The sequence below is a fragment of the Ornithorhynchus anatinus genome, chromosome 2 (genome assembly GCF_004115215.2).
Source record: "Ornithorhynchus anatinus isolate Pmale09 chromosome 2, mOrnAna1.pri.v4, whole genome shotgun sequence".
Lineage (NCBI taxonomy): Eukaryota > Metazoa > Chordata > Mammalia > Monotremata > Ornithorhynchidae > Ornithorhynchus > Ornithorhynchus anatinus.
The window spans coordinates 135,368,628-135,391,033 of record NC_041729.1 but is presented as its reverse complement, the minus strand read 5'-3'; the positions used below and the strand labels follow the sequence as shown (position 1 = coordinate 135,391,033).

Genomic DNA, 22,406 nt, shown 5'->3' with positions numbered 1-22,406 from the left:
CGTGACATCAGGAATTTATTTGAAAGGCTCACGGATGAAGCTTCAAATTCATCCACGAGACATCCCAAAGACTCAGTTCCATCCCACGACGATCATGTCGGTATCCGTTAAGCGCTTGCTATGTGCCGAGCGCCGTTCTAAGCGCTGGGGGAGACACAGGGAAAGCGGGTTGCCCCCCCGTGGGGCTCACGGTTTTAATCCCCATTTTCCAGATGAGGGAACTGAGGCGCAGAGAAGTGAAGTGACTCGCCCACAGTCCCACAGCTGACAGGTGCCAGAGCCGGGACTCGAACCCATGACCGCTGACTCGCAAGCCCGGGCTCTTTCCACTGAGCCACGCTGCTTCTCTAATAATTATATCGTATCATAGGACGGAATTGAGACTTTCTTTATTATTACTATTACGGCATTTGTTAAATTCTTAATGTGTGCCAGGCACCGTACTAAGCGCTGGGGTGGGTACGAGCCGATCAGGTTAGACACGGTCCCCGTCCCACGTGAGGCTCACGGCCTCGATCCCCATTCTACAGATGAAATAACTGAGGCGCGGTGGAGTCAAGTGACTGGCCTCGGGTCACCCGGCACACAAGTGGATCAATAATAATCATAATGATAATGGTATTTGTTAAGCGCTTACTTTGTGCCAAGCAGTGTTTTAAGCGCCGGGGCAGACACAAGGTGATCGGGTTGTCCCACGAGGGGCTCGTAGTCTTCATCCCCGTTTTACAGACGAGGGAACTGAGGCACAGAGAAGTGAAGCGATTTGCCCAAAGTCACACAGCTGACAAGTGGCGGGGTGGGGATTAGAACCTGTGACCTTCGGCCCACGCTCTACCCACTGTGCCACGCTGCTCATATACGTGATATACAGATATGAGCTCTTTCTCAAAAGAGCAGCAACCGGGGATAACCGCCTGCTACCAAATACGCCTCTCCAATTCATCACTGCGCCCTATTTCGAATAAACAGACTACCTTCGGATAATAATGTTGGGATTTATTAAGCGCTTACTCTGTGCAGAGCGCTGTTCTAAGCGCTGGGGGGAGAGACAGGGTCATCAGGTCGTCCCACGTGAGGCTCACAGTCTTCATCCCCATTTTACAGGTGAGGGAACTGAGGCTCAGAGAAGTGAAGTGACTTGCCCACGGTCACACAGCTGCCAAGTGGCAGGGCCGGGACGAATCCCTCGAACTCTGATTCCGCTAGAGCTGAACTGTGGCAGAACCGTTCACTAAAAAGTATGTTGGGACCCCAGGAAAAGCAGCAAATACACGAAAAAGCAGGGAAATGCAGAATGGGGAACCCGATTTCATTCATAAATACTGTTTTTATGAAGCCTTTAGTCTTAGAGGGAGAGTAGTACAGTCCCTGTTAAGTGTTTATCAAGACCCTGGCAGAGAACACACGGGACGGAACACACGGGACGCAGCGACTGCCCCTTCGGGAGCACGCGGATTGAAAATGAAACGGAGAGGGGTCTGACGACAGCCACGAAGGATTAAACGCAACGTTAAGACGACATAAAAACGGAGCTCAGTAGGTTCACCGTGGCGGGGAGCCGGATTTCAGGCTCCTCGCGGCTCAGGCCAGTCACGGCCACGGGCCGCGCCGACCGCCGCGGTCTTCCCGAGGCGGCCCCGGGACGCGGCTGCTGTCCCCTGTCCCGCCGGGGTGGGGAGAGGCGGGCCGGGCCGCGGGATCCTCGGTGACCCGGAAGATCACCCGCACGATCCCGGGGAGGCAGGAGAGGATGCCCGAGGCCCCCCATTCCTGCCGTCGGCTTGACCCAGCGCTCACCGTGCGCAAAGCCGGAAGCCTCGACGGGAAGGCGGCGGCCACGGCGGCGGATTCGCCCAGCCGCCCGGTGGAGAGGAAGGCCCGGGGCCCGATCCGCGGGGCGTGCCGGGAGCCGGGGATTAGGGAACGTTCTGCGGATGACGCGCCTCTGGTAAAATCGAGATCCCGCCGACAGCCCTCCTCCAGTTAACTGCCGAGCCTCTCCCGGAGACGTGGCGCGGAGCAGACGGGGCCGGCGGCCGGCTCCGAGTCGCACACCTCCATCCTCGCTCCTTCCCGGGAGGGGTCGACGTGAGGCTGCTGGTCCGAGCCCTCAGCTGAGTGACCAGTCAAAGATCAGAGGCTGCGAATCCCTACTGGGCCACCTTTCCCGATTCCTCAGCAGCCGGGGCCCGGATGATTCGTGGTACAGGGAGAGAGGAAGGAGGAGAGAGCCGGAGTCTAAAAGCCCCTGAAACCGCTGAGAGGCCTGGGCTAGGGATGCCCGCTGGTCATTTTGCAGGGGGAGACGGATGAATTCGGGGCGGGGTTAGGCCAACCATGAGTCTCACGGACATAACGCACAATCAGGGGAGATACGACGACATACGAGGGCCCAAGAAAAGACATACAAACGCAGCCAAACGCACGCAGCGTCGCAAGTAGCAAGACGGCAAAGACACTAGGCAGGAAGGTGAAAAGCCCAGCTGTATATACGCGGCTAGGAGGGCCTGTTACCTCATCTGTAAAATGGGGATAATAATCATCAGAATAAAGATGGGGTAACAGGCCCTCCTAGCCGCGTATATATAGCTGGGCTTTTCATCTATAAAACGGGGATAATAATAATCAGAATAAATGATGACGATGGCATTCGTTACGGATCTAATACGTGCCAAGCACTGGGACAGATACGTGGTTATCGGGTTGTCCCATTCGGCGCTCACAGTCTTGATCCCCATTTTCACGATGAGGTAACGGAGGCCCAGAGAAGTGAAGCGACTCGCCCAAAGTCACGCGGCTGACGAGCGGCCGAGTCGGCTTTAGAACCCCCGACCTCTGACTCCCGAGCCCGGGCTCTTGCCACTACACCACGCTGGGTCGGACTGCGAGCCCCATGTGGGACGTGGATTGGGTCTAAGTCCACCGCTTAGAACGTTACCCGGCACACGGCAAGTGCTCGACGAACACCGTGATCGTCACTGTTATTATTTAACGCACCACTCGGTTTGGCTGGTTACGGACGCCCGGGATCTTTTCATTGGAAAGGCCACCCAACGGGTCTCGGCCAGCAAAATGCCAGGGGAGGCAATTATCCAACCGGGTGAAGCTCTAAGGTCACATTCACTACTAATGAAGGTTGCCCATGACCACAATCAATTTGCCCCGAACCACCAAGTTAAACCCTTAACTGCCACAGAGCGATTAAGCCACGCTCCAATTAAATTGCTACTTAACTACCGGAGCAGCGCCAAGAAAGGAGGATGAAACGGTGTCTCGGAATTTCTCAGAACTTGGTCACTCGAAGTCCAACAGTCAGGGAGGGCAGCTTTCTACGTTTAGAAAGCGTCACTGTGGTTTGATCTACTCTCCCCTCTTCAAAGCCTTACTGAAGGCGCATTTCCTCCACGGGGCCTTCCCTGAGTCACCTTTTCCTTTCCTTCGCCTCCCTTCTGCGTCGTCCTGACTTGCTCCCTCTATTCATCTCCCCCTCCCCAGCCCCGCAGCACTTTCGTCCACATCTGTACTTTATTTATTCATATCGGCGTCCGTCTCCCCCTTTAGACCGTCAGCTCGTTGCGGGCACGCAACGTTTCCGTTACAGTCTACTCTCACAGGGGCTTAGCAAGGTGCTCTGCACAGAGCAGGCGCTCGATAAATACGATCGACTGACCGATGGTCTCTTCCGGGGCAAGAAAGGGAAGAATTTCCCTCTCGCTGTGCGGCCCGCGGGATGGCATACATGAGGATATGCGCTAAGTGAAGCTATTGCCTTACGCTCCAATATACGTGATGAACTCCTTCTAGCCAAGTATATATTTAATTTTGCCTTCAAGTCGGGGGAAGGGAAGCAGAGCAGAGACGACTGCCCGGGGTGACTAAAGCGTGTTTGGAAGGACCTAGTGGAGAGGGATAGAACGAAATTCTGGACCTCAGACCGACTATTCTAAACTCTTGAGAATAATCGGGAACTGAGAACCCCCACACGCTTCCAAGATGATGCTGAAGAATGCGATTTCATTTGAGAAGCTGGAGCGCGGGCCTGGAAGTCAGAGGACCCGGGTTCTACTTCCAGCTCCGCCTGCTGCGCGACCTCGGACGAGTCACTTCACTCCTCTGGGCCTCAGTTATCTCACCTGTACGGTGAAGAATGAAGACCGAGAGCCCTCTGCGGGACAGGGGCCGTGTCCAACCCGATTAGCTTGTATCTACCCCAGAGCACAGCAAAGTAGCTGGTACACGGTAATCGCGTAACACGTACCGTAACGAAGATACGCTGCGGTATATACGTCTGCGCGCGCGTACGCAGATGTAAGCAACGGCCAGTTTTTTTCGATTTTGAAAACCATTATCCCCGCATTAACCGAAGAGCTTCGAAATTACCTTGGCACACTTCTCCTGGATATAGTTTTTGTGGGAGGAAAGCATGCACAGATGCTTCTGGCTGTCTCCTTTCATTTCTTCTTGCCTGAGTCTGCTGAGCTGATGATCGGCGATCCAGTCCATAAGAGCTGCTAAAAGCTCATAAACTTGGGTATTAAGTGGTACCTACAACAGCCAGAAATTCAGTCTTAAAAACCCAACGGCACTCTACTCTCTTCCAACGCCTTCGGGATTAACCGCAGACGTTACATCACGGGTGCGGGTCCACCCCCCGCGACACCTTTCTATAAGACGTTCTTGGGGAGCTTAGCCAGCTCCGACCGATACACCGCCCCGTCAGCCCACCTCGTGAGGGAACCCAGAAGACGGTATATTATAAAACTGGCCGCCGAAAGAAATACCGCTTGGAAACCCTACGGGGAGAGTCGGCGGAATCGTATCTCGGGAAGGAGTGAGTCCAGTGGAAGCGCGCTCAAGAAAAGGGGATGAAACAATATCGGGGGACTTCTGGTAAACTGTGTGTCCCAGGGGCATAAGAGATACAATCCCGGGTCCCATCTTGCCCGGATTACTGCATCGGCCTCCCCGCTGACCTCCCAGCCTCCCGTCTCTCCCCATTCCGGTCCATACTTCACTCTGCTGCCCGGATCATTCTTCTACGGAAACATTCAGGACCCGTCAGCCCGCTCCTCAAAAAACTCCAGCGGTTGCCCAGCCGCCTCCGCATCGTTGCGGATCGCCTCAAAATGGCGACGGCGAGGCCGGCCTCAACCCCAGGTCACGGGACCTGCACCGCGTGAACCGTAAAATGCCTGCGCCGTTGCCCGGGCCGCGTGGACCGCGAAACGGCCACGCCACGCGAAACTCCTCCGCCACGCGCCACTTCGAACTTGGCACGCCACTCTCGCGCGGGCCGGTCGGGTGTGACGGGATCACGAAAGTGCTTACTGACTGCTTATTGTTACGACGTGCGCCTAGCCCCGATTGGGCGCCCTGTGCCGGCGGGGGGTTTCGCCGTACCAATAAAGCTGGCGGGGCGGCCCGGGATCGGGGCGCTGCGGTCACCCGTACCCCACCGGGGCCAACGGGCCGCTCGCCACTTTCCTACCGTCCTGTTCTCTGACCCCGTCCCCTCGGAGTCTTCCGTCTCTTCCTCGACTAAACGGACCCTTACTAATTTGTCTAAATTCTGCCGATGACAGTTTCGAACAAAGACTCCTCACCATTGGCCTTAGAGCTCTCCACCGCCTTGCCCCCTCCTGTCTCACCTCGCTTCTCTCCTTGTACGACCCGGCCTGCACACTTCGCTCCTCTGGTGCTCACCTTCTCACTGGGTCTCCATCTCGCCTATCTCGCAACCGACCCTCCCTCCGCGTCCTGCCTCCGGCCTGGAACGCCCGCCCTCCTCAAATCCGACAATGACTCTCCCCTGCTTTGGAGCCTTACGGAAGGCGCGTCACCTCAAGAGGTCTCTTCCTCGTCTCCCACTCCCTTCTGCCCTGCCCTGCTCCCCCGGCTCTTCCCCCGACCCCACCCCCTTCTAGGACTGTAAGCTCACTGTGGGCAGGGAACGTGTCGGTTTATTGTGCTATTTTCCGCTCCCAAGGGCTTAGTCCAATGATCTGCATACAGTAAGTGCTTAATAAATACAACTGAGTTAATTTAGAAAGGATTTCTGGGGTCTGGGCAGTCCCCGGACAAGAAGGGTAAGTGCTTAATAAATATAACTGAATTAATTTAGAAAGGATTTCTGGGGTCTGGGCAGTCCCTGGACAAGAAGGGGAAGAACTTCCACCATAATGAACTCGTACTTCCTCCGGCGCTTGGTACGCCGCTTGGCAATGGGTCATATTTTATTACTTACTGCGTGCAGACCACTGACTAAGCGCTCGGGAGGGCCGGCAGACACCTTCACCGCCCATGACGAGCTCGCAGTCTCGAGGGACACAGCAAGGATCTAGATACCATTTAAAAAAAAAAAAAAAACCCTCTCCCTTCTAAGTCTCTCGGTCAGAAGCAATCCCACTTCGATCTCCTTGGCTCAAGTTCTAGTTTTCCCTTCGGGTTCATTCTTCCTAGGGAGATCCTGACGGATCGTGAAAACAGCCCCGAGAACAAACGGCTTCTCTAAGCGGTCTCTGTCCCTGCTTAGGAGATTTTTACTCACGTCATACCTTGCAAGTTCTTGAAGCGGGCGCTTTCTCTTGCTTCCCCGGTTTCATTGCGGCGACTGCCCGAGAAACATCTTTTGACTTCTGGACGGTCAAAAACTCATACTTCCTCTGCAACGGTACACATCCGTGAAAGACCCGACCTTCTATCTGAAAGTCACCGCCGAGACAGACACGCTTCAGGTCCTACCTGTAAGTTTTCTAATCTTGCTTGAACTCTTTTGGCCTGAACTTCCAGTTTCTTGTTCTCTCCACTTGCGTCGTTAAGCTAAAGAGGGAGGGAAAGGTTCGACATGACCAAGGCTTCCACGGGCCACGGTTTCCACGTCCACGGAGGTCCTCCTTCAAAACCCGCCGGCCGACTCAGGCCGCCCGACGGAGGCTCGACGGAGTCTTCCGAGACGGAGTTCCGCACGAGCCTCGGTCCGGTCTCGGCGGCGACTCTGGGCCGGACACCCCCGGGGTGAGGGAGCGATAACAGGGACGGACGTCCGCACGGGGCCCGGGCTTCCTAAGGCGGCATGGGAGGCGGGCGGGGCAGCGGGACCCCGTGAAGCGGCGTGGCGCGGTGGCTACGGCCCGGGCCTGGGAATCAGAAGGTCGTGGGTTCTGATCCCGGCTCTGCCACCCGTCTGCTGCGTGACCTCGGGCAAGTCACTTCCCCTCTCTGGGCCTCGGTTACCTCCTCTGTGAAGTGGGGATTGAGACTGTGAGCCCCATGGGGGACAGGAACGGTGTCCAACCCAATCACCTTGTATCCAGCCCAGTGTCTAGTACAGTGCCTTGCACGCAGCAGATGCTTAATACCATAACTATCATTATCGCGCAGCACAGAGGACTGTACATTTGCGGGCAGGGAACACAACTCCCGTACCGTACGCTCTGCCGGTCCATCGTATTTACCGAGCGCTTTCTGTGGGCAGAGTAACGATAATAATAATGGTGGCATCTGCTAAGCGCTTACTACGGGCAAAGCGCCGTTCTAGGCGCTCGGGGGATACGAGGTGATCAGGTTGTCCCACGTGGGGCTCACAGTTTTAGTCCCCTTTTCACAGATGAGGTAACTGAGGCACAGAGAAGTGAGGTGACTTGCCCAAAGTCACACGGCTGGCAAGCGGCGGAGCCGGGATTTGAACTCACGACCTCTGCCTCCCAAGCCCGGACTCTTTCCACTGAGCCCCGCCGCTTCTCTATGTGCTGGGCAGAGTACAATACGACGATAAAACAGTCACATTCTATTAAGCAGATATACTAAGACTGCACTACTAGGTGGAATCTAAATTGTTCCATCAATTGTTTAATGCCTTTTGTTTGTTTCACGCCTATCCGTTTCATGTCCTTTATTTAAAGCTTAACGCTTTGGGCTCTACAGCCTTCCAAAAGGACGGTCAGTTTTCATTCCTCACGTCGTATCCCCTTGTCGGCACTAATGAACCCAAGAGTACCTGGCTCGGTGGAAAGAGCCCGGGCTCTGGAGTCAGAGGCCATGGGTTCGAATCCCGGCTCGGCCGCTTGTCAGCGGTGTGACCGTGGGCGAGTCACTTCACTTCTCTGTGCCCAAGTTACCTCATCTGGAAAATGGGGATGAAGACCGTGAGCCCCACGTGGGACGACCTGATTCCCACGTGTCTCCCCCAGCTATTAGAACGGTGCTCTGCACATAGTAAGCGCTTAACAGATACCAACATTATTATTATTATTATTATTAATCTGAAAAATGCAGCCTCGGGGCAAAGATGAGATTCTTTTCAAGAGGTTACCTGTCCTCTGAAATGTTTACACCCGTCACTGAATGTCAGACGTTAGAATCTGGTCCTCTTGACCGTAAAAGCTCCTTGAGGGCAGAGTTCGTGTCTACCAACCCCACTCTATCGTACTTTTCTAAATGCTTAGGACGGTGCTCTGCACAGAGTAAGCGCTCAGTAAATATAATAATGTTGGCATTTGTTAAGCGCTTACTCTGTGCAGAGCACTGTTCTAAGCGCTGGGGTGGACACAGGGGAATCAGGTTGCCCCACGTGGGGCTCACGGTCTTCGTCCCCATTTTCCAGATGAGGGAACTGAGGCCCAGAGAAGCGAAGCGACTCGCCCACGGTCACGCGGCTGCCCGGCGGCCGAGCCGGGAGTCGAACTCACGACCTCTGACTCCAAAGCTCTTTCCACCGAGCCGCGCTGCCCACGGTCACACAGCAGACACGCGACGGAGCCGGGATTAGAACCCGTGACCTTCTGACTCCCAGGCCCGGGCTCTAGCCACGGCGCCGTGCTGCTTCGGCACTCTGGCGAGGGCCTGGATTCACGTCTGCCCAGCTCCTCCTCCTCCTAACCGCCTTTTATCGCGGGGATTCCCTTCCAGTTACGAGAAGATCGATCCCGGTGGCGGAATCCCACTGAATCCCGTCTGCAATTCGCGGCACCTTTCCGTGCCTGGCGCCCGAGCTGGCTACCAAAACAACGGCGAGCGTTTCAGGACGTTTTTGTTCGTGATCATCCGATCGCCTCCGCTGAAACTACCAAGAACTGCGGTAGCAAAGGTGCCAGAACGAGCTAGAATCTGTTGTACTACACCAGTAGGTAGAAAAACACAGCTTGCCTGTTTTTTCAAGGAATCGTTCATTTCTTTCAAGGTGTCAAAAGATGATTTGAGCCTTTTATTTTCCTTAATCTTCTCCTTCAGGGCTTCCGACAAGTGTTTAACATCTGCACTGTGTTCCTGGAGAAAAAAATAAGCTCGAAAAATTATTTAAGGCGGCAAGTTCAAGAAGCCTACCCCCAAAACGACTTCCCGCTCATTCTAATTAAGTGACCACACCACGGTAAACATTCAATATCTGAAGGTTGTAATTTAGAAACCCCTCTGGCGAGAATCATTATCTCAGCTAATCCCCTAAAATGGAAAACATGAACACAACCCAATGAATGAACTCTACCCCCAGAAGGTCTGAGCTCACACAGCTAATTCGGTACTTCCACTCTTTCTAGAAAGCGGCTGAAATGCGTCGACAAAGCCGCTTCAGTACAGGAGAATGATGATAATAATACTACTTGTCCCTTACCATGTAAGATATATATATACTTACCCGTATGTATCCTCATCACCCTGTTTATTTTGTTTAATGAGACGTACATCCCCCGGATTCTATTTATTTGCCATTGTTTTTATGAGACGTCCTTCCCCTCGACCCTATTCATCGCCATCGTCCTCGTCTGCCCGTCTCCCCCGATCGGACCGTGAGCCCGTCGGCGGGCGGGGGCCGACTCTATCGGTGGCCGATTTCTCCATTCCAAGCGCTTAGTACAGTGCTCTGCCCACAGTGAGCGCTCAATAAATGCTATTGAATGAATGAATGAATGAATATGCCACTTGTCAGCCGTGCGACTGCGGGCAGGTCACTTGACTTCTCGGTGCCTCAGTTACCCCATCTGGAAAACGGGGATTAAAACCGTGAGCCCCACGTGGGACGACCTGATCGCCCCGTATCTCCCCCAGCGCTCAGAACGGTGCTCTGCACACGGTAAGCGCGTAACAAGTACCAACGTTATTATTATTATGTGCCGACCTCTGTTCTAAGCACTGGGGTAAATACAGGCTCGTCGGTTTGGACGCGGTCTCTCTCCCACACGGAGCCTAAGGAGGGGGGAGTAGGATTGAATCCCCATTTTACAGACGGGGCAACTCGGGCACAGAGAGGTCAAGTGACCTGCCGAAGGTCACACGGGGGACACGTGGCAGAGCCGGGATTAGGACCCAGGGCCTCTGACTCCCGGGCCCGGGCTCTTTCCACCGGGCCAAGCCGCGCCTCATCTTCACGGAAGCCCGTCCGACACAGTCCACTGCAGGCATTTTGCCATCGCTTCCTCCGCCGCCGTTACGGGACGCCAAACGAAAAACGCCCCGGCTGACGCAGCGCGGCTCAGTGGGAAGAGCCCGGGCTTCGGAGTCGGAGGTCGTGGGTTCGACTCCCGGCTCCGCCACCTGGCAGCTGGGTGACCGTGGGCGAGTCGCTTCACTGGGCCTCAGTTCCCTCATCTGTAAAATGGGGATGAAGACCGCGAGCCCCACGTGGGACGACCCGATTCCCCCGTGTCTACCCCAGCGCTTAGAACGGTGCTCTGCACGTAGTGAGCGCCTAACAGATACCAACGTTATTATTCTGGGATTAAACAAACAAACAAAAGGTCCATCGAGCTGTACGACCTCGTCGGCCACCAACGGCGAACGAGAACGGCGTTTCTCTTCCTGGGGCTTATTTACGTGTTGGAAGTCGACTGATGTACGAGCTGAGACCAGCAAGGGTGACCAGAGTTTAGGCCGGAAGGTCGGGATTCCCGCCTGGCTGCTTTCACCGCTCCGACGGCTCCTAACGGATCCCCTCCTATCAGCTGGAACCTCGGATCTGTCGGCCCTCTTCCCCCATTAGACCTCGGCTCACGCTCTTCGCTCCTCCCAAGCTAACCTCCCCATCATCTCCGGCTCTTCGCTCTTCCTCCTTCAATCCATCCCCACTGCCCGGCGGAAAGAGCCGGGCCCGGGAGTCGGCCGGGCCCGGGGTCTGATCCCAACTCTGCCATCCGCCCGCTGTGTGGCCTTGGGCAAGTCGCACGACTTCTCGGTCTCCCCAGCTGTGAAAGAGAAACCATCCCCCCTACTAGGACTGCGAGCCCCGCGCGGACCCAAGGACTGGGTCCGGTCAGATTATTTTCTCTCTTTTTCCTTTTTTAACGGTGTCCGTTGAGCGTTTACTAGGAAGCGGGCACTGTACTAAACGCCGGGGGGCGGGGGGGGGGGGGGGGGGAGATGCAGCTGACCAGGTTGGAGACAGTCCCCCGTGGGGCTCAAGGTCTTAATCCACATGTTACAGATGAGGCGACCGAGGCACACGCCGAGAAGCGAAGCGGTCACAAAGCAGACACGGGCTGAATCAGAGCCAGAATTAGAGCCCGGGTCCTCGGACTCCCAGCCTGCGCTCTATCCACTAATTACAATAATAATAATAATAATGGTGGTATTTGAGCGCTTACTATGGCCCAAGCACTGTTCTAAGCGCTGGGGCGGTACAGGGTGATCGGGTTGTCCCACGTGGGGCTCACAGTTTTCATCCCCACTTTCCAGATGAGGGAACCGAGGCCCAGAGAAGCGAAGCGACTCGCCCACAGTCACCCGGCTGGCGAGCGGCGGAGCCGGGATTCGAACCCACGACCTCTGACTCCCAAGCCCGGGCTCTTTCCACCGAGCCACGTTGCTTCTCTAGGCCACGCTGCCCGTGGCTCGGTGGAAAGAGCCCGGGCTAGGGAGTCAGGGATGGTGGGTTCGGATCCCGGCTCCGCCGCGCGTCAGCTGTGTGACTTTGGGCGAGTCGCTGCACTCCTCCGGGCCTCGGTTGCCTCATCTGCCAAATGGGGGTGAAGACCGTGAGCCCCACGCGGGACAACCCCATCACCTTGTATCCCCCCAACGCTTAGAACGGTACTTTGCACACAGTAAGCGCTTAACGAACGCCCACGTTATCATTATTATTCTCTCCAAAGTTGTTCCACAGAGCGACTTCCCCGACTACAGCCGGCATTCCCTTAGAAGTGACCTTCCTGGCGGTGTCATCTCCCCAACCCCCTCGGCATTCATCCGCTGATCCGTTTCTCGACTCCGTTTGCGCCTCCCCCCTATTTTCTTACTCTCGATGTCATACTTCTGGATTTCTCTCTCACGTTTCCCTCACCCGCCCGCAAAGTCCTCGAGGGCAGAGATCGGGTCTTACTTGCTTGACCTCTTTCCCAGATGCCCGGTCTAGCGCTCTGCACCCAGGAGGCCTTATTGATTCCACTCCCTTTCGCTGCCCGTGGCTTAGAAGCGGCGTCGCTTAGCGGATAGCGCCCGGGCCTCCGAGGCAGGTCCCGGGTTCTGATTCCGCCTCTGCCACCTGTCTGCCGTGCGACCGCGGGCAGGTCACTCCGCCGGGCCTCAGCTACTTCGTCCGTAAAACCAGGTCTGAGGCCGTGAGCCCCGTGGGGGACGGGGACGGCGTCCAACCGGATTTGCTCGGAGCCACCCCGGCTCGTGACACGTAGGAATGATAACGGTGTGGGGAGCTGGGCTTACCGGGTGCAGAGCGCTGCTCTAAGCGCTGGGGGAGATACAGGGTCGTCAGGCTGTCCCACGTGAGGCTCACGGTCCTCCTCCCCACTTGACAGATGAGGTCGCTGAGGCCCAGAGAGTGAAGTGACTTGCCCACAGTCACACGGCTGCCAAGTGGAAGGGTCGGGATGTGGTGAGCACTTCACCAATGCCGCAGTTTTTATTATTATTACTATTATTCGGAAAGTCGGATTCCTTAGGTCACACATCTCCTCCGAAGCGAAGCAGTAGTGAGGGAAGACTCCTCGGCCCAGACCTCCCAAAACCAGTCGCTTTCGGCAACTCTGCTGGGGTCACGGGCAAGGCAGCGCATTATCCTACATTGGGCTCACGTGTCCGGGCTAATCTAACGTTCTGTTGCCGGCGTGCTCATTCCAAGCGCTTAGTACAGTGCTCTGCACATAGTAAGCGCTCAATAAATACTATCGAATAGCATGACGCTTGACAAGCAATCTGGGGGTTCGCCTACCACAGGGCGAGGGTGCCTGAAACCTCGCTACGGCGGGAGCCGTTAAGCGCTTACCATACGCCAGGCACCGTTCTAAGCGCCGCGCCAGCTACGAGACCATCCCAGTCGCCGTCCCCCTTGGGGCTCACGGTCTTAATCTCCATTTTACAGACGAGGAAACCGAGGCCCAGAGAAGTCGAGCGACTCGCCCGAGGTCACAGGCGGACAAGCGGCGGAGCCGGGATCAGAACCCAGGTCCTTCCGACGCCCGGGCCCGTGCTCTGTCCGCTAGGTCACTCAGAGGGTAGATCCCTGACAGAGTACTGGAGGCAAATGAAAAAGGGGTTTCCAAGCAGCAATTATCCCTTTTTATTCTTTTCTACGATATCTCTGTGGGGCACGGCAGTGGTGCTCTCATAGCATTTTCTTTTTACGTCGAGAAAGGAGGAGGTACAAAGGCGTCTGAAAATATCTTGGGAAAACACGTGGATCTTTTAAAAGCCTCACGGGTCCACGTCACACTTGAGTTTCTCAGGCCCGCGACAGAAGAGGACGGTCTTACTATACCGATAAATCTCTTTCCAGGACCTGTGGAGGATGTACAATCAAAATCATCGTGGATCACTGCCAGATGGAGTACTGGAATACCATTCATTCGTTCAATAGTATTGACTGAGCGCTTCCCATGTGCAGAGCACTGTACTAAGCGCTTGGAATGAACAAGTCGGCCACAGATAGAGACGGTCCCTGCCCTCCGACGGGCTTCCGGTCTACGGCGGCGGTATTTATTGAGCGCTCGCTATGTGCCGAGCACCGCTCTGAGCGCCGGGGGAGATAGAAGGTGATCGGGTTGTCCCGCGTGGGGCTCACAGTCTTCATCTCCCTTTTACAGCTGAGGTGACTGAGGCACAGAGAAGTGAAGTGACTCGGCCAAGGTCACAGCTGACAAGCGGGGGGGAGCCGGGATTAGAACCCACGTCCTCTGACTTCTAGGCCCGTGCTCTTGCCAGGAGGCCACGCTGCCTTAGTCCGCTACTTCAGTCTTTTGAAGCTTTCCAGTTTCTCTTCAGTGTTGCCTTTGGTGCCGACAGAACTGAGACTAAGTGTCCGTAGATATCTCACACCGAAAGGAAATGCAACATATACAATTCCCCTTGGCCCTAGCCCAAGCTACTAGTCTGAAACTGTGCTCCCCCTAGATGAAAATGTTTTGCGTATTCCGTATTTCCTGAAGATTATCTTCAGAAGCAGCGCGGCTCACTGGGAAGAGCCCGGACTACGGTCGTGGGTTCGAATCCCGGCTCCGCCACTTGGCAGCTGGGTGACCGCGGCGAGTCGCTTCACTTCTCTGTGTCTCCGTTACCTCATCTGGAAAATGGGGGTGTAGACCGTGAGCCCCACGCGGGACCACCTGATTCCCCCGTGTCTCCCCCAGCGCTTAGGACAGTGCTCCGCACATAGCAGGCGCTTAACGAATACCAACATTATCATTATCTGTACAGCAAACATTTTTTTAGAAAGGTCGGTTGGCGAAATACAGCCCAAGCAAAAGTTGGGAAATGGACCATAAGGAGAAAGCAACTTAAACCAAAGCTCAAAATCGACATGTTCAGATACCTCCTTCAAAATTTGAAATTTAGCGTGAATTTCTTCTTCAACATCTCGGATCTTGGTCAGGGCGGCTTCATGTTGAAGGAGCATCTCTTCTTTATTTATTAAAAATTCTTCTTTCTCTCGCAGTTGGAGGGCATACTCTTGCTGGGCTGCTGTTTCGTGCTACATTTAAAAAGACAACGTTGGGGGGGGAAAAAAAAAAGATACAAATTACGGTCAAAATGTTGGCTTCGATAAATACGTTCTTCGGTATGGACGACGGGCAAAGATAGCCCGGGTCACCTCTAGCTCCTTGACCGCTTTCGACTACGTCACCAAGCCGTCACACTGAACGATAAAATGGCGAGTCAAGACGGCCAACAAGGAGGCCCCGGGATAATCCGGCTACCGGCTAATAACGCCCGCAACCTGCGCAGGGTTCGGCCGACCCCTTTCCCCTTGGAAGCAGCGTGGCTCGGTGGAAAGAGCCCGGGCTTCGGAGTCAGAGGTCATGGGTTCGACTCCCGGCTCTGCCACTCGTCAGCTGTGGGACTGCGGGCGAGTCACTTCCCTTCTCTGGGCCTCAGTTCCCTCATCTGGAAAACGGGGATCAACTGTGAGCCTCACGGGGGACCACCTGATGACCCTGTATCTCCCCCAGCGCTTCGAACGGTGCTCTGCCCACAGTAAGCGCTTAACAAATACCAACATCATCATCATTTCCCTCATCCTGCCTCCCGCTTCATATCCGACAGACCGCAATCATCACCGCCAGTGATACTTACTGAGCGCCTACTGTGGGCGGGGACCTGTACTAAGCGCTTGGGAGAGGAGCTGCGTGGCTCGGGAGTCAAAACCCGGCTCTGCCACTTGGCAGCTGTGGGACTTGGGGCGGGTCACTTCACTTTCTCTGGGCCTCGGTTACCCCATCACCGATGAAGACCGCGGGCCCTACGTGGGACAACCCTGCATCCTCCCCAGCGCTCGGAACGGTGCTTTGCACGTAGTAAGCGCTTGGCAAATGCCGTCACTATTAGACATATTCCCTGCCCACGACGAGCTCGCCGCCCGGGGGGGTCTGTGGTATTCATTCATTCATTCTATCGTATTTATCAGGCGCTCACCGGGTGCAGAGCCCTGTACTGAGCGCTTGGGTGCAATGCAACCAGAAAGAGTGACGTTCCCTGTCTGCGACGAGCTCACAGTCTGAGGGGGGGGGGAAGACGGACATCCACACGAATAAACGCTACCCTCCTTACCCTCAGAGCCTCATGAAAGTCACCCCGTTTGCAAGGGGTCTGCCCCGGAAGAAGCCCTCGTTTCTTCTACTCCGTCCGTCCCTGCCGCTTCACCTGAGCACTTGGATCTGAACCCTTCACTCACCCCACCCTCGACCCCCGGCAGCACCTACGTACTCATCCACGATGCATTTTCACGTGTCCGCCAACTCCGCTGTACCCAGCTCCCCCACGTCCTCACTCGCCACACAGTAAGCGCTCAATACAAATGCTGAATGATCACGGTACTTGTTTATAGTAAGAACGTTGGTGTTGGTTAAGCGCTCGCTATGCGCGGAGCACCGTTCTAAGCGCCGGGGTAGACCCGGGGGAGTCAGGTTGTCCCACGTGGGGCTCACCGTCTTGATGCCCATTTTCCAGATGAGGTCACTGAGGCCCAGAGAAGTGAAGTGACTCGCCCACGGTCACCCAGCCGACAAGTGGCCGGGCTGGGATTCGAACCCACGACCTCCGACTCCAAAGCCCGGGCTCTTTCCACTGAGCCACGCTGCTTATGGCATGTGCTAAGCGCTTACTACGTACAGAGCACCGTTCTAAGCGCTGGGGCGGACACAGGGGAATCAGGCTGTCCCATGTGGGGCTCATTTTAATCCCCATTTTTACAGATGAGCCACAGAGAAGTTAAGCCCAAGGTGACGCAGCAGACACGCGGCGGAGCCGGGATTAGAACCCACGACCTCTGACTCCCGAGCCCGGGCTCTTTCCACTGAGCCACGCCGCACTCCCCGACGCGCCGACTCCAACAAATCCACTGTTGCAATTCCCGAGAGACGGAGGTTGATCCGGCTGTCACCAATCCTATCTAACTGGCAAACTGAAGCAGCGGAAGTCAGGGAGAAGCCGCCGAACAGACCAAGAGAGAACAAGCAAGGGGCAGAAAGAATCTGAGAGCGGCCATTTCATTTAACGAATGGACCGAGTCGGTATCTCATCCATTCATTCGACAGTATTTATTGAGCGCTTACTATGGGGGGGCGCCGTACTAAGCGCTTGGAATGGACAAATGGGTAACAGATAGAGACGGTCCCTGCCCTTCGACGGGTTTACGGTCTGATCGGGGGAGACGGGCGGACGAGAACAGTGGCGATAAAGAGAATCGAGGGGATGAACGTCTCATTAAAACAGGAGGGGAGTGACACGCCCGGAGTGTTTCTGCAGGAAGATGAGCCGGGCAGCGCGGAATGAAGAATAGACTGGAGCGGGGAGAGACGGGAGGAAGGGACATCAGAGAGAGAAGGTTGCCACGATAATCCAGTCGGGATATTATGAGAGATTTGTTGAGCCCTGCCCTTTGCTACACAATGCCGCTTTTCACACGGTATATGTTAAGGGCTTACTACGTGGAAAACACATTCTAAGCGCTGAGGTGGAGACAAGTCAGTTAGGTTGGACGCGGTTCCTGTCCCTCTTGGGGCGCACAGACTTGAGTAGAAGGGAGAACAGGAGAACTGAGGCACAGAGAAGTTAGGTGACTTCATAATAACAATGTTGGTATCTGTTAGGCGCTTACTATGTGCAGAGCACCCTTCTAAGCGCTGGGGGAGATACAGGGTCATCGGGTCGTCCCACGTGAGGCTCACGGTCTTCATCCCCATTTTCCAGATGAGGGAACTGAGGCACCGAGAAGTGACTCGCCCACGGTCACACAGCTGACAAGGGGCAGAGCTGGGATTCGAACCCATGACCTCTGACTCCCAAGCCCGGGCTCTTTCCACAAAGCCACGCTGCAAGGTCCCACAACAAGCAATTGGCAGAGCCTAGATTGGAACCCGGTCCTCCGATCAGCAGCCCCGGGCTCTTTCCAGAAGCAGCGTGGCTCAGTGGAAAGAGCACGGGCTTTGGAGTCAGGGCTCATGAGTTCGAATCCCAGCTCTGCCACCTGTCGGCTGTGTGACCGTGGGCGAGTCACTTAACTTCTCTGTGCCTCAGTTCCCTCATCTGGAAAATGGGGATGAAGACCGTGAGCCTCACGTGGGACGACCCGATTCCCGTGTCTACCCCAGCGCTTAGAACGGTGCTCGGCACATAGTAAGCGCTTAACAGATACCAACATTATTATTATTTCCACCAGGCCACGGTGGGCTCTAATCCCGGCTCCGCCACGTGTCAGCTGTGTGACTTCGGGCAAGTCATTTCACTTCTCTGTATCTCAGTTCCCTCATCTCGAAGATGAAGACTGGGAGCCCCACGTGGGACAACCTGATCACCTTGTGTCCCCCCCAGCATTTAGAACGGGGCTTGGCACATAATAAGCGCTTAACAAACGCCATCCCGATCAGACCGTGAGCCCGTCACCGGGCGGGGATCGTCTCTATCTGTTGCCGATTTGTACGTGCCAAGTGCTTAGTACAGTGCTCTGCACGTAGTAAGCGCTCAATAAATACTGCTGAATGAATGAAGGGTTCCGTTGATGGGACACATGCAGAAAGAAGACTCTCGAACATGGGGCAACGACCCAAAGGACGGACAGGAGGAATGTTTTTTAAGGCACGATGAAGCGCAAACTCAAATAATGAGGGAAAGGGACCGTCTATTCGGAAATCACGGCAGCAGTCAGCAGATTAACTAGGGCTGCTTAAATGGATAAAAGCTTCGAGCAGAAAAAAAGTCCATAATACTAATAACAATGGTGGCATTTGTTAAGCGCTTACTAGGTGCAAAGCACTGTTCTAAGCGCTGGGGGGATACGAGGTGATCTGGTCGTCCCACGTGGGGCTCACGGTTTTTAATCCCCGTTTTCCAGATGAGGTCACTGAGGCCCAGAGAAGTGAAGTGACTTGCCCACAGCCACACAGCTGGCAAGCGGCGGAGCCGGGATTAGAACCCCTGACCTCTGACTCCCAAGCCCGGGCTCCTTCCGCTGAGCCACGCTGCTTAACAAGACCAAATACTGACAGCGGTTTGAGACACAGGCTGGATGATCCTACAGAAACACAATGCCATTTACTCATTCAGTAGTATTTATTGAGCGCTTACTATGTGCAGAACCCTGTACTAAGCGCTTGGAAGGTACAAATGGGTAACAGATAGAGACGGTCCCTGCCCTATGACGGGCTTACGGTCTAATCGGGGGAGACGGACGGAGGAGGACAATAGCAATAAATAGACTCTGCTTGCTTTCCTTCCTATCCCCACATACTCACGGGTTGCTTTCACCATTAACACTAATACCACTAATAATAACAGCTGTTCTTATTATGGCATCTGTTAAGTGCTTACTACATGCAAGGGACTGTACTAAGCGCTGCGGTGAAAAGAAGAAAATCGGGCTCACGTGCCCGGGCGGGGGGCTCGCGGTCTTAATTCTCATTTGCCAGACGAGGTCACCGAGGCACACAAAAGTGAAGTCACTCGTCCAAGCTACCGACAGGTGGTAGAGCCAGGATTGGAACCCGGGACCTTCTAACTCCCAGATCCATGCTCCATCCACTAGGCCAGCTGCGGCATGGGAGTCGGAGGTCATGGGCTCGAATCCAGGCTCTGCCACTTGGCAGCTGTGTGACTGTGGGCGAGTCACTTCACTTCTCCGGGCCTCATCTGTAATATGGGGATTAACCGTGAGCCTCACGTGGGACAACCCGATTCCCCTGTATCTCCCCCAGCCCTTAGAACAGGGCTCTGCACATAGTAAGCGCTTAACAAATACCAACATTATCATCATTACCCAGAAGACAACTATTTAGCTGCGATTTTTCCTTCGTCCTCCTTCCTTCTGCCCGAAACAGGCCCAGGGCATAGTCCTTTCGAGTTCTCCCCTTCCCGCGCTTTCCCCAGCCGTTCAAATTTGAACGCCCGGCGCCACGGTAGGAAGGGAGACTTGATGCCGTGGATTCTCTTTCAACTGGGACGGCGGCTCCTACCTGCAGCTTCTGATGTATCAGCAGTAACTCATCATAAATCTCACTGACGTAGGGCGGCAATGAGCTCCTCTTATTTGCTGTTTTCGAGGCCGGCCGGCGGGCGTGCTTCAGTGGGGATTCGCCTGGGTTGCCGTCATCGTCGCTACAGGTCACTGGGTCGGCAGCCAAACTAGACGGCAAGGTGACATCTGGGGGGGGCAAATAGCATAAAAAAAAAAACCCACGTTACCACCCGTTTGCTTTATTCCTACATGGAAGAAGTAAGGCACGTCTGCACCGTTAAAATAATATTAAACCACGTGTCTCAATCTGATGACGGTTTTAAAGCCTCCCGCAGATGAATAAAGCTACAATGGATGTCTTTCTTCAAAGCCATTTTCATCACCAACATTATTAAGTGCCTATTTGGGTGTGGGGCCATTCTATATGTTCCATAAAGTTAAATTCAACAGATAATAATCATAATAATGTTGGTATCTGTTAAGCGCTTACTATGTGCAGAGCACCGTTCTAAGCGCTGGGGGAGATGCAGGGTCATCGGGTTGTCTCACGTGGGGCTCACAGTTCATCCCCATTTTACAGATGAGGGAACTGATCCGATCCCCCGTCTCTAAGAGTCTGTCTGTTTTTTTTAAGGCTCCTGCTACGTGTCAAGCATTGTTCTAAGCACTGCTTAAACTACACTGCCACAAAAATCACAATTTTTTTCACTATTTTGGAAAACAGTTCAACATCTCCAAATGACCACACTCGGAAGGAGCATGCCCTGCGGAGAGAGGCCGGGCCTGGGAGTCCCAAGGACCCGGATTCTAATCTCGACTCCGCCGCCTGTCTACTGCGTGACCTCGGGCAAGTCACTTCACTTCTCCATGCCTCAGTTTCCTCATCTGTAAAATGGGGATTAAGACCGTGATCCCCACGTGGGCCAGGGACTGTGCCCAGTGCCTAGTAAGGTGTCTGCAACTTTGTAAGCGCTTAACAAATCCCCGATTAGACCGTAAGCCCGTCAAACGGCAGGGACCGTCTCCATCTGTTGCCGACTTGTTCATTCCAAGCGCTTAGTACAGTGCTCTGCACATAGTAAGTGCTCAATAAATACTATTGAATGAATGAAATGCCATAAAAAAAGGTAAAAGCTGGTAAACCGCAGCAGGTGTTATCCGCATCACAGAGTACGGAGTTTTCGGCAGACAAAAACGCCTCGTCTTTCGCCTGAAAATGCATTATCGAAACTGCCGACTGTGAGAAGAGCACTGACGTCTAGCGGAGTCCGTGAGGACTTGGAATCCTGTCTCGGCTCTTCACCGACCCGCCGGGTGGGAAACACTGAGCACATCCCTGAATCCCGCTGGGCCTCGATTTCTTCATTTAATAATAATAATAATAATGCTGGTATTTGTTAAACGCTTACCGTGTACAGAGCACTGTTCTAAGCGCTGGGGGAGATACAGGGTCATCAGGTGGTCCCACGTGAGGCTCACAGTCTTCATCCCCATTTTACAGATGAGGGAACTGAGGCACAGAGAAGTGAAGTGACTTGCCTACAGTCACACAGCTGACAAGCGGCGGAGCCGGCATTAGAACCCATGACCTCTGACTCCCAAGCCCGGGCTCTTGCCGCTGAGCCACGCAAAGGGAAGATCACAGGCTCATTCCTTCTCTACCTCACAGTGATGTCGGTGTGGGCAAAAAAGAGAAGCCGGGTGCAAATTCGCTCTGGGAAATCAAAGCACCGAACGGATAAGAGGGTTGTGTCGAGGAGCAGCGTGATCTAGAGGAAAGAGCCCAGGCCTGGGAGTCAGAGGACCTGGATTCTAATCCCAGCCCTGCCACTTGCCTGCGGTGTGACCTTGGTCAAGTCACTTTGCTTCTCTGTTCCTCATCTGTAAAATGGGGATTAAGACGGTGAGCCCTATGTGAACCAGGGACCGTGTCCAACCCGCTTAGCTTGCATATAATAACGTTAGTATTCGTTAAGCGCTTTCTATGTGCCGAGCACTGTTCTAAGCGCCGGGGTGGACACTGGGTAAATCAGACTGTCCCACGTGGGGCTCACATTTTTTAATCCCCATGTTTACAGATGAGGCAACCGAGGCACCCAAGTCGGACAGCTGACAGGTGGCGGAGCCGAGATCAGAACCCGTGACCTTTGACTCCTAAGCCCGTGCTCCTTCCACTGAGCCTATTTAGCTGCCACTGTTTTTACGAGACGTTCTCCCCCTCGACTCTATTTATCGCCATCGTTCTCCTCCGCCCGTCTCCCCCGATCAGACCGTGAGCCCGTCGAACGGCAGGGACCGTCTCTATCTGCTGCCGACTTGTTCGTCCCAAGCGCTCAGTACGGTGCTCTGCACACAGTAAGCGCTCAATAAATACTACTGAATGAATGAATGAGCCACGCCGCTTCTTTATTACCCCAGCGCTTAGTACAGCGCCTGGCGCATAGTAAGCGCTTAACAGAAACCACTGACGGGGGCACAATTACCAACTTTTCACAACGTGAAAAACCCAAGATCTCAGCTG

The 22,406-nt window shown here is 54.6% G+C and overlaps 1 protein-coding gene across 2 annotated transcripts in view; it reads right to left on the bottom strand.

Moving 5' to 3' along the window:
• Nucleotides 1-22,406, bottom strand: part of CCDC138 (coiled-coil domain containing 138) — a 76,710-nt gene that overhangs the window by 44,274 nt on the left and 10,030 nt on the right. For both annotated transcript variants that reach the window (XM_029057570.2, XM_029057571.2), the window contains exons 5-10: nucleotides 19,884-20,071; nucleotides 14,750-14,908; nucleotides 9,145-9,264; nucleotides 6,742-6,819; nucleotides 6,555-6,662; nucleotides 4,381-4,545 (exon numbers count right to left, since the gene is read on the bottom strand). In XM_029057570.2, the coding sequence (XP_028913403.1) occupies nucleotides 4,381-4,545; nucleotides 6,555-6,662; nucleotides 6,742-6,819; nucleotides 9,145-9,264; nucleotides 14,750-14,908; nucleotides 19,884-20,071 (818 nt within the window). The remainder of the gene's footprint in view (nucleotides 1-4,380; nucleotides 4,546-6,554; nucleotides 6,663-6,741; nucleotides 6,820-9,144; nucleotides 9,265-14,749; nucleotides 14,909-19,883; nucleotides 20,072-22,406) is intronic.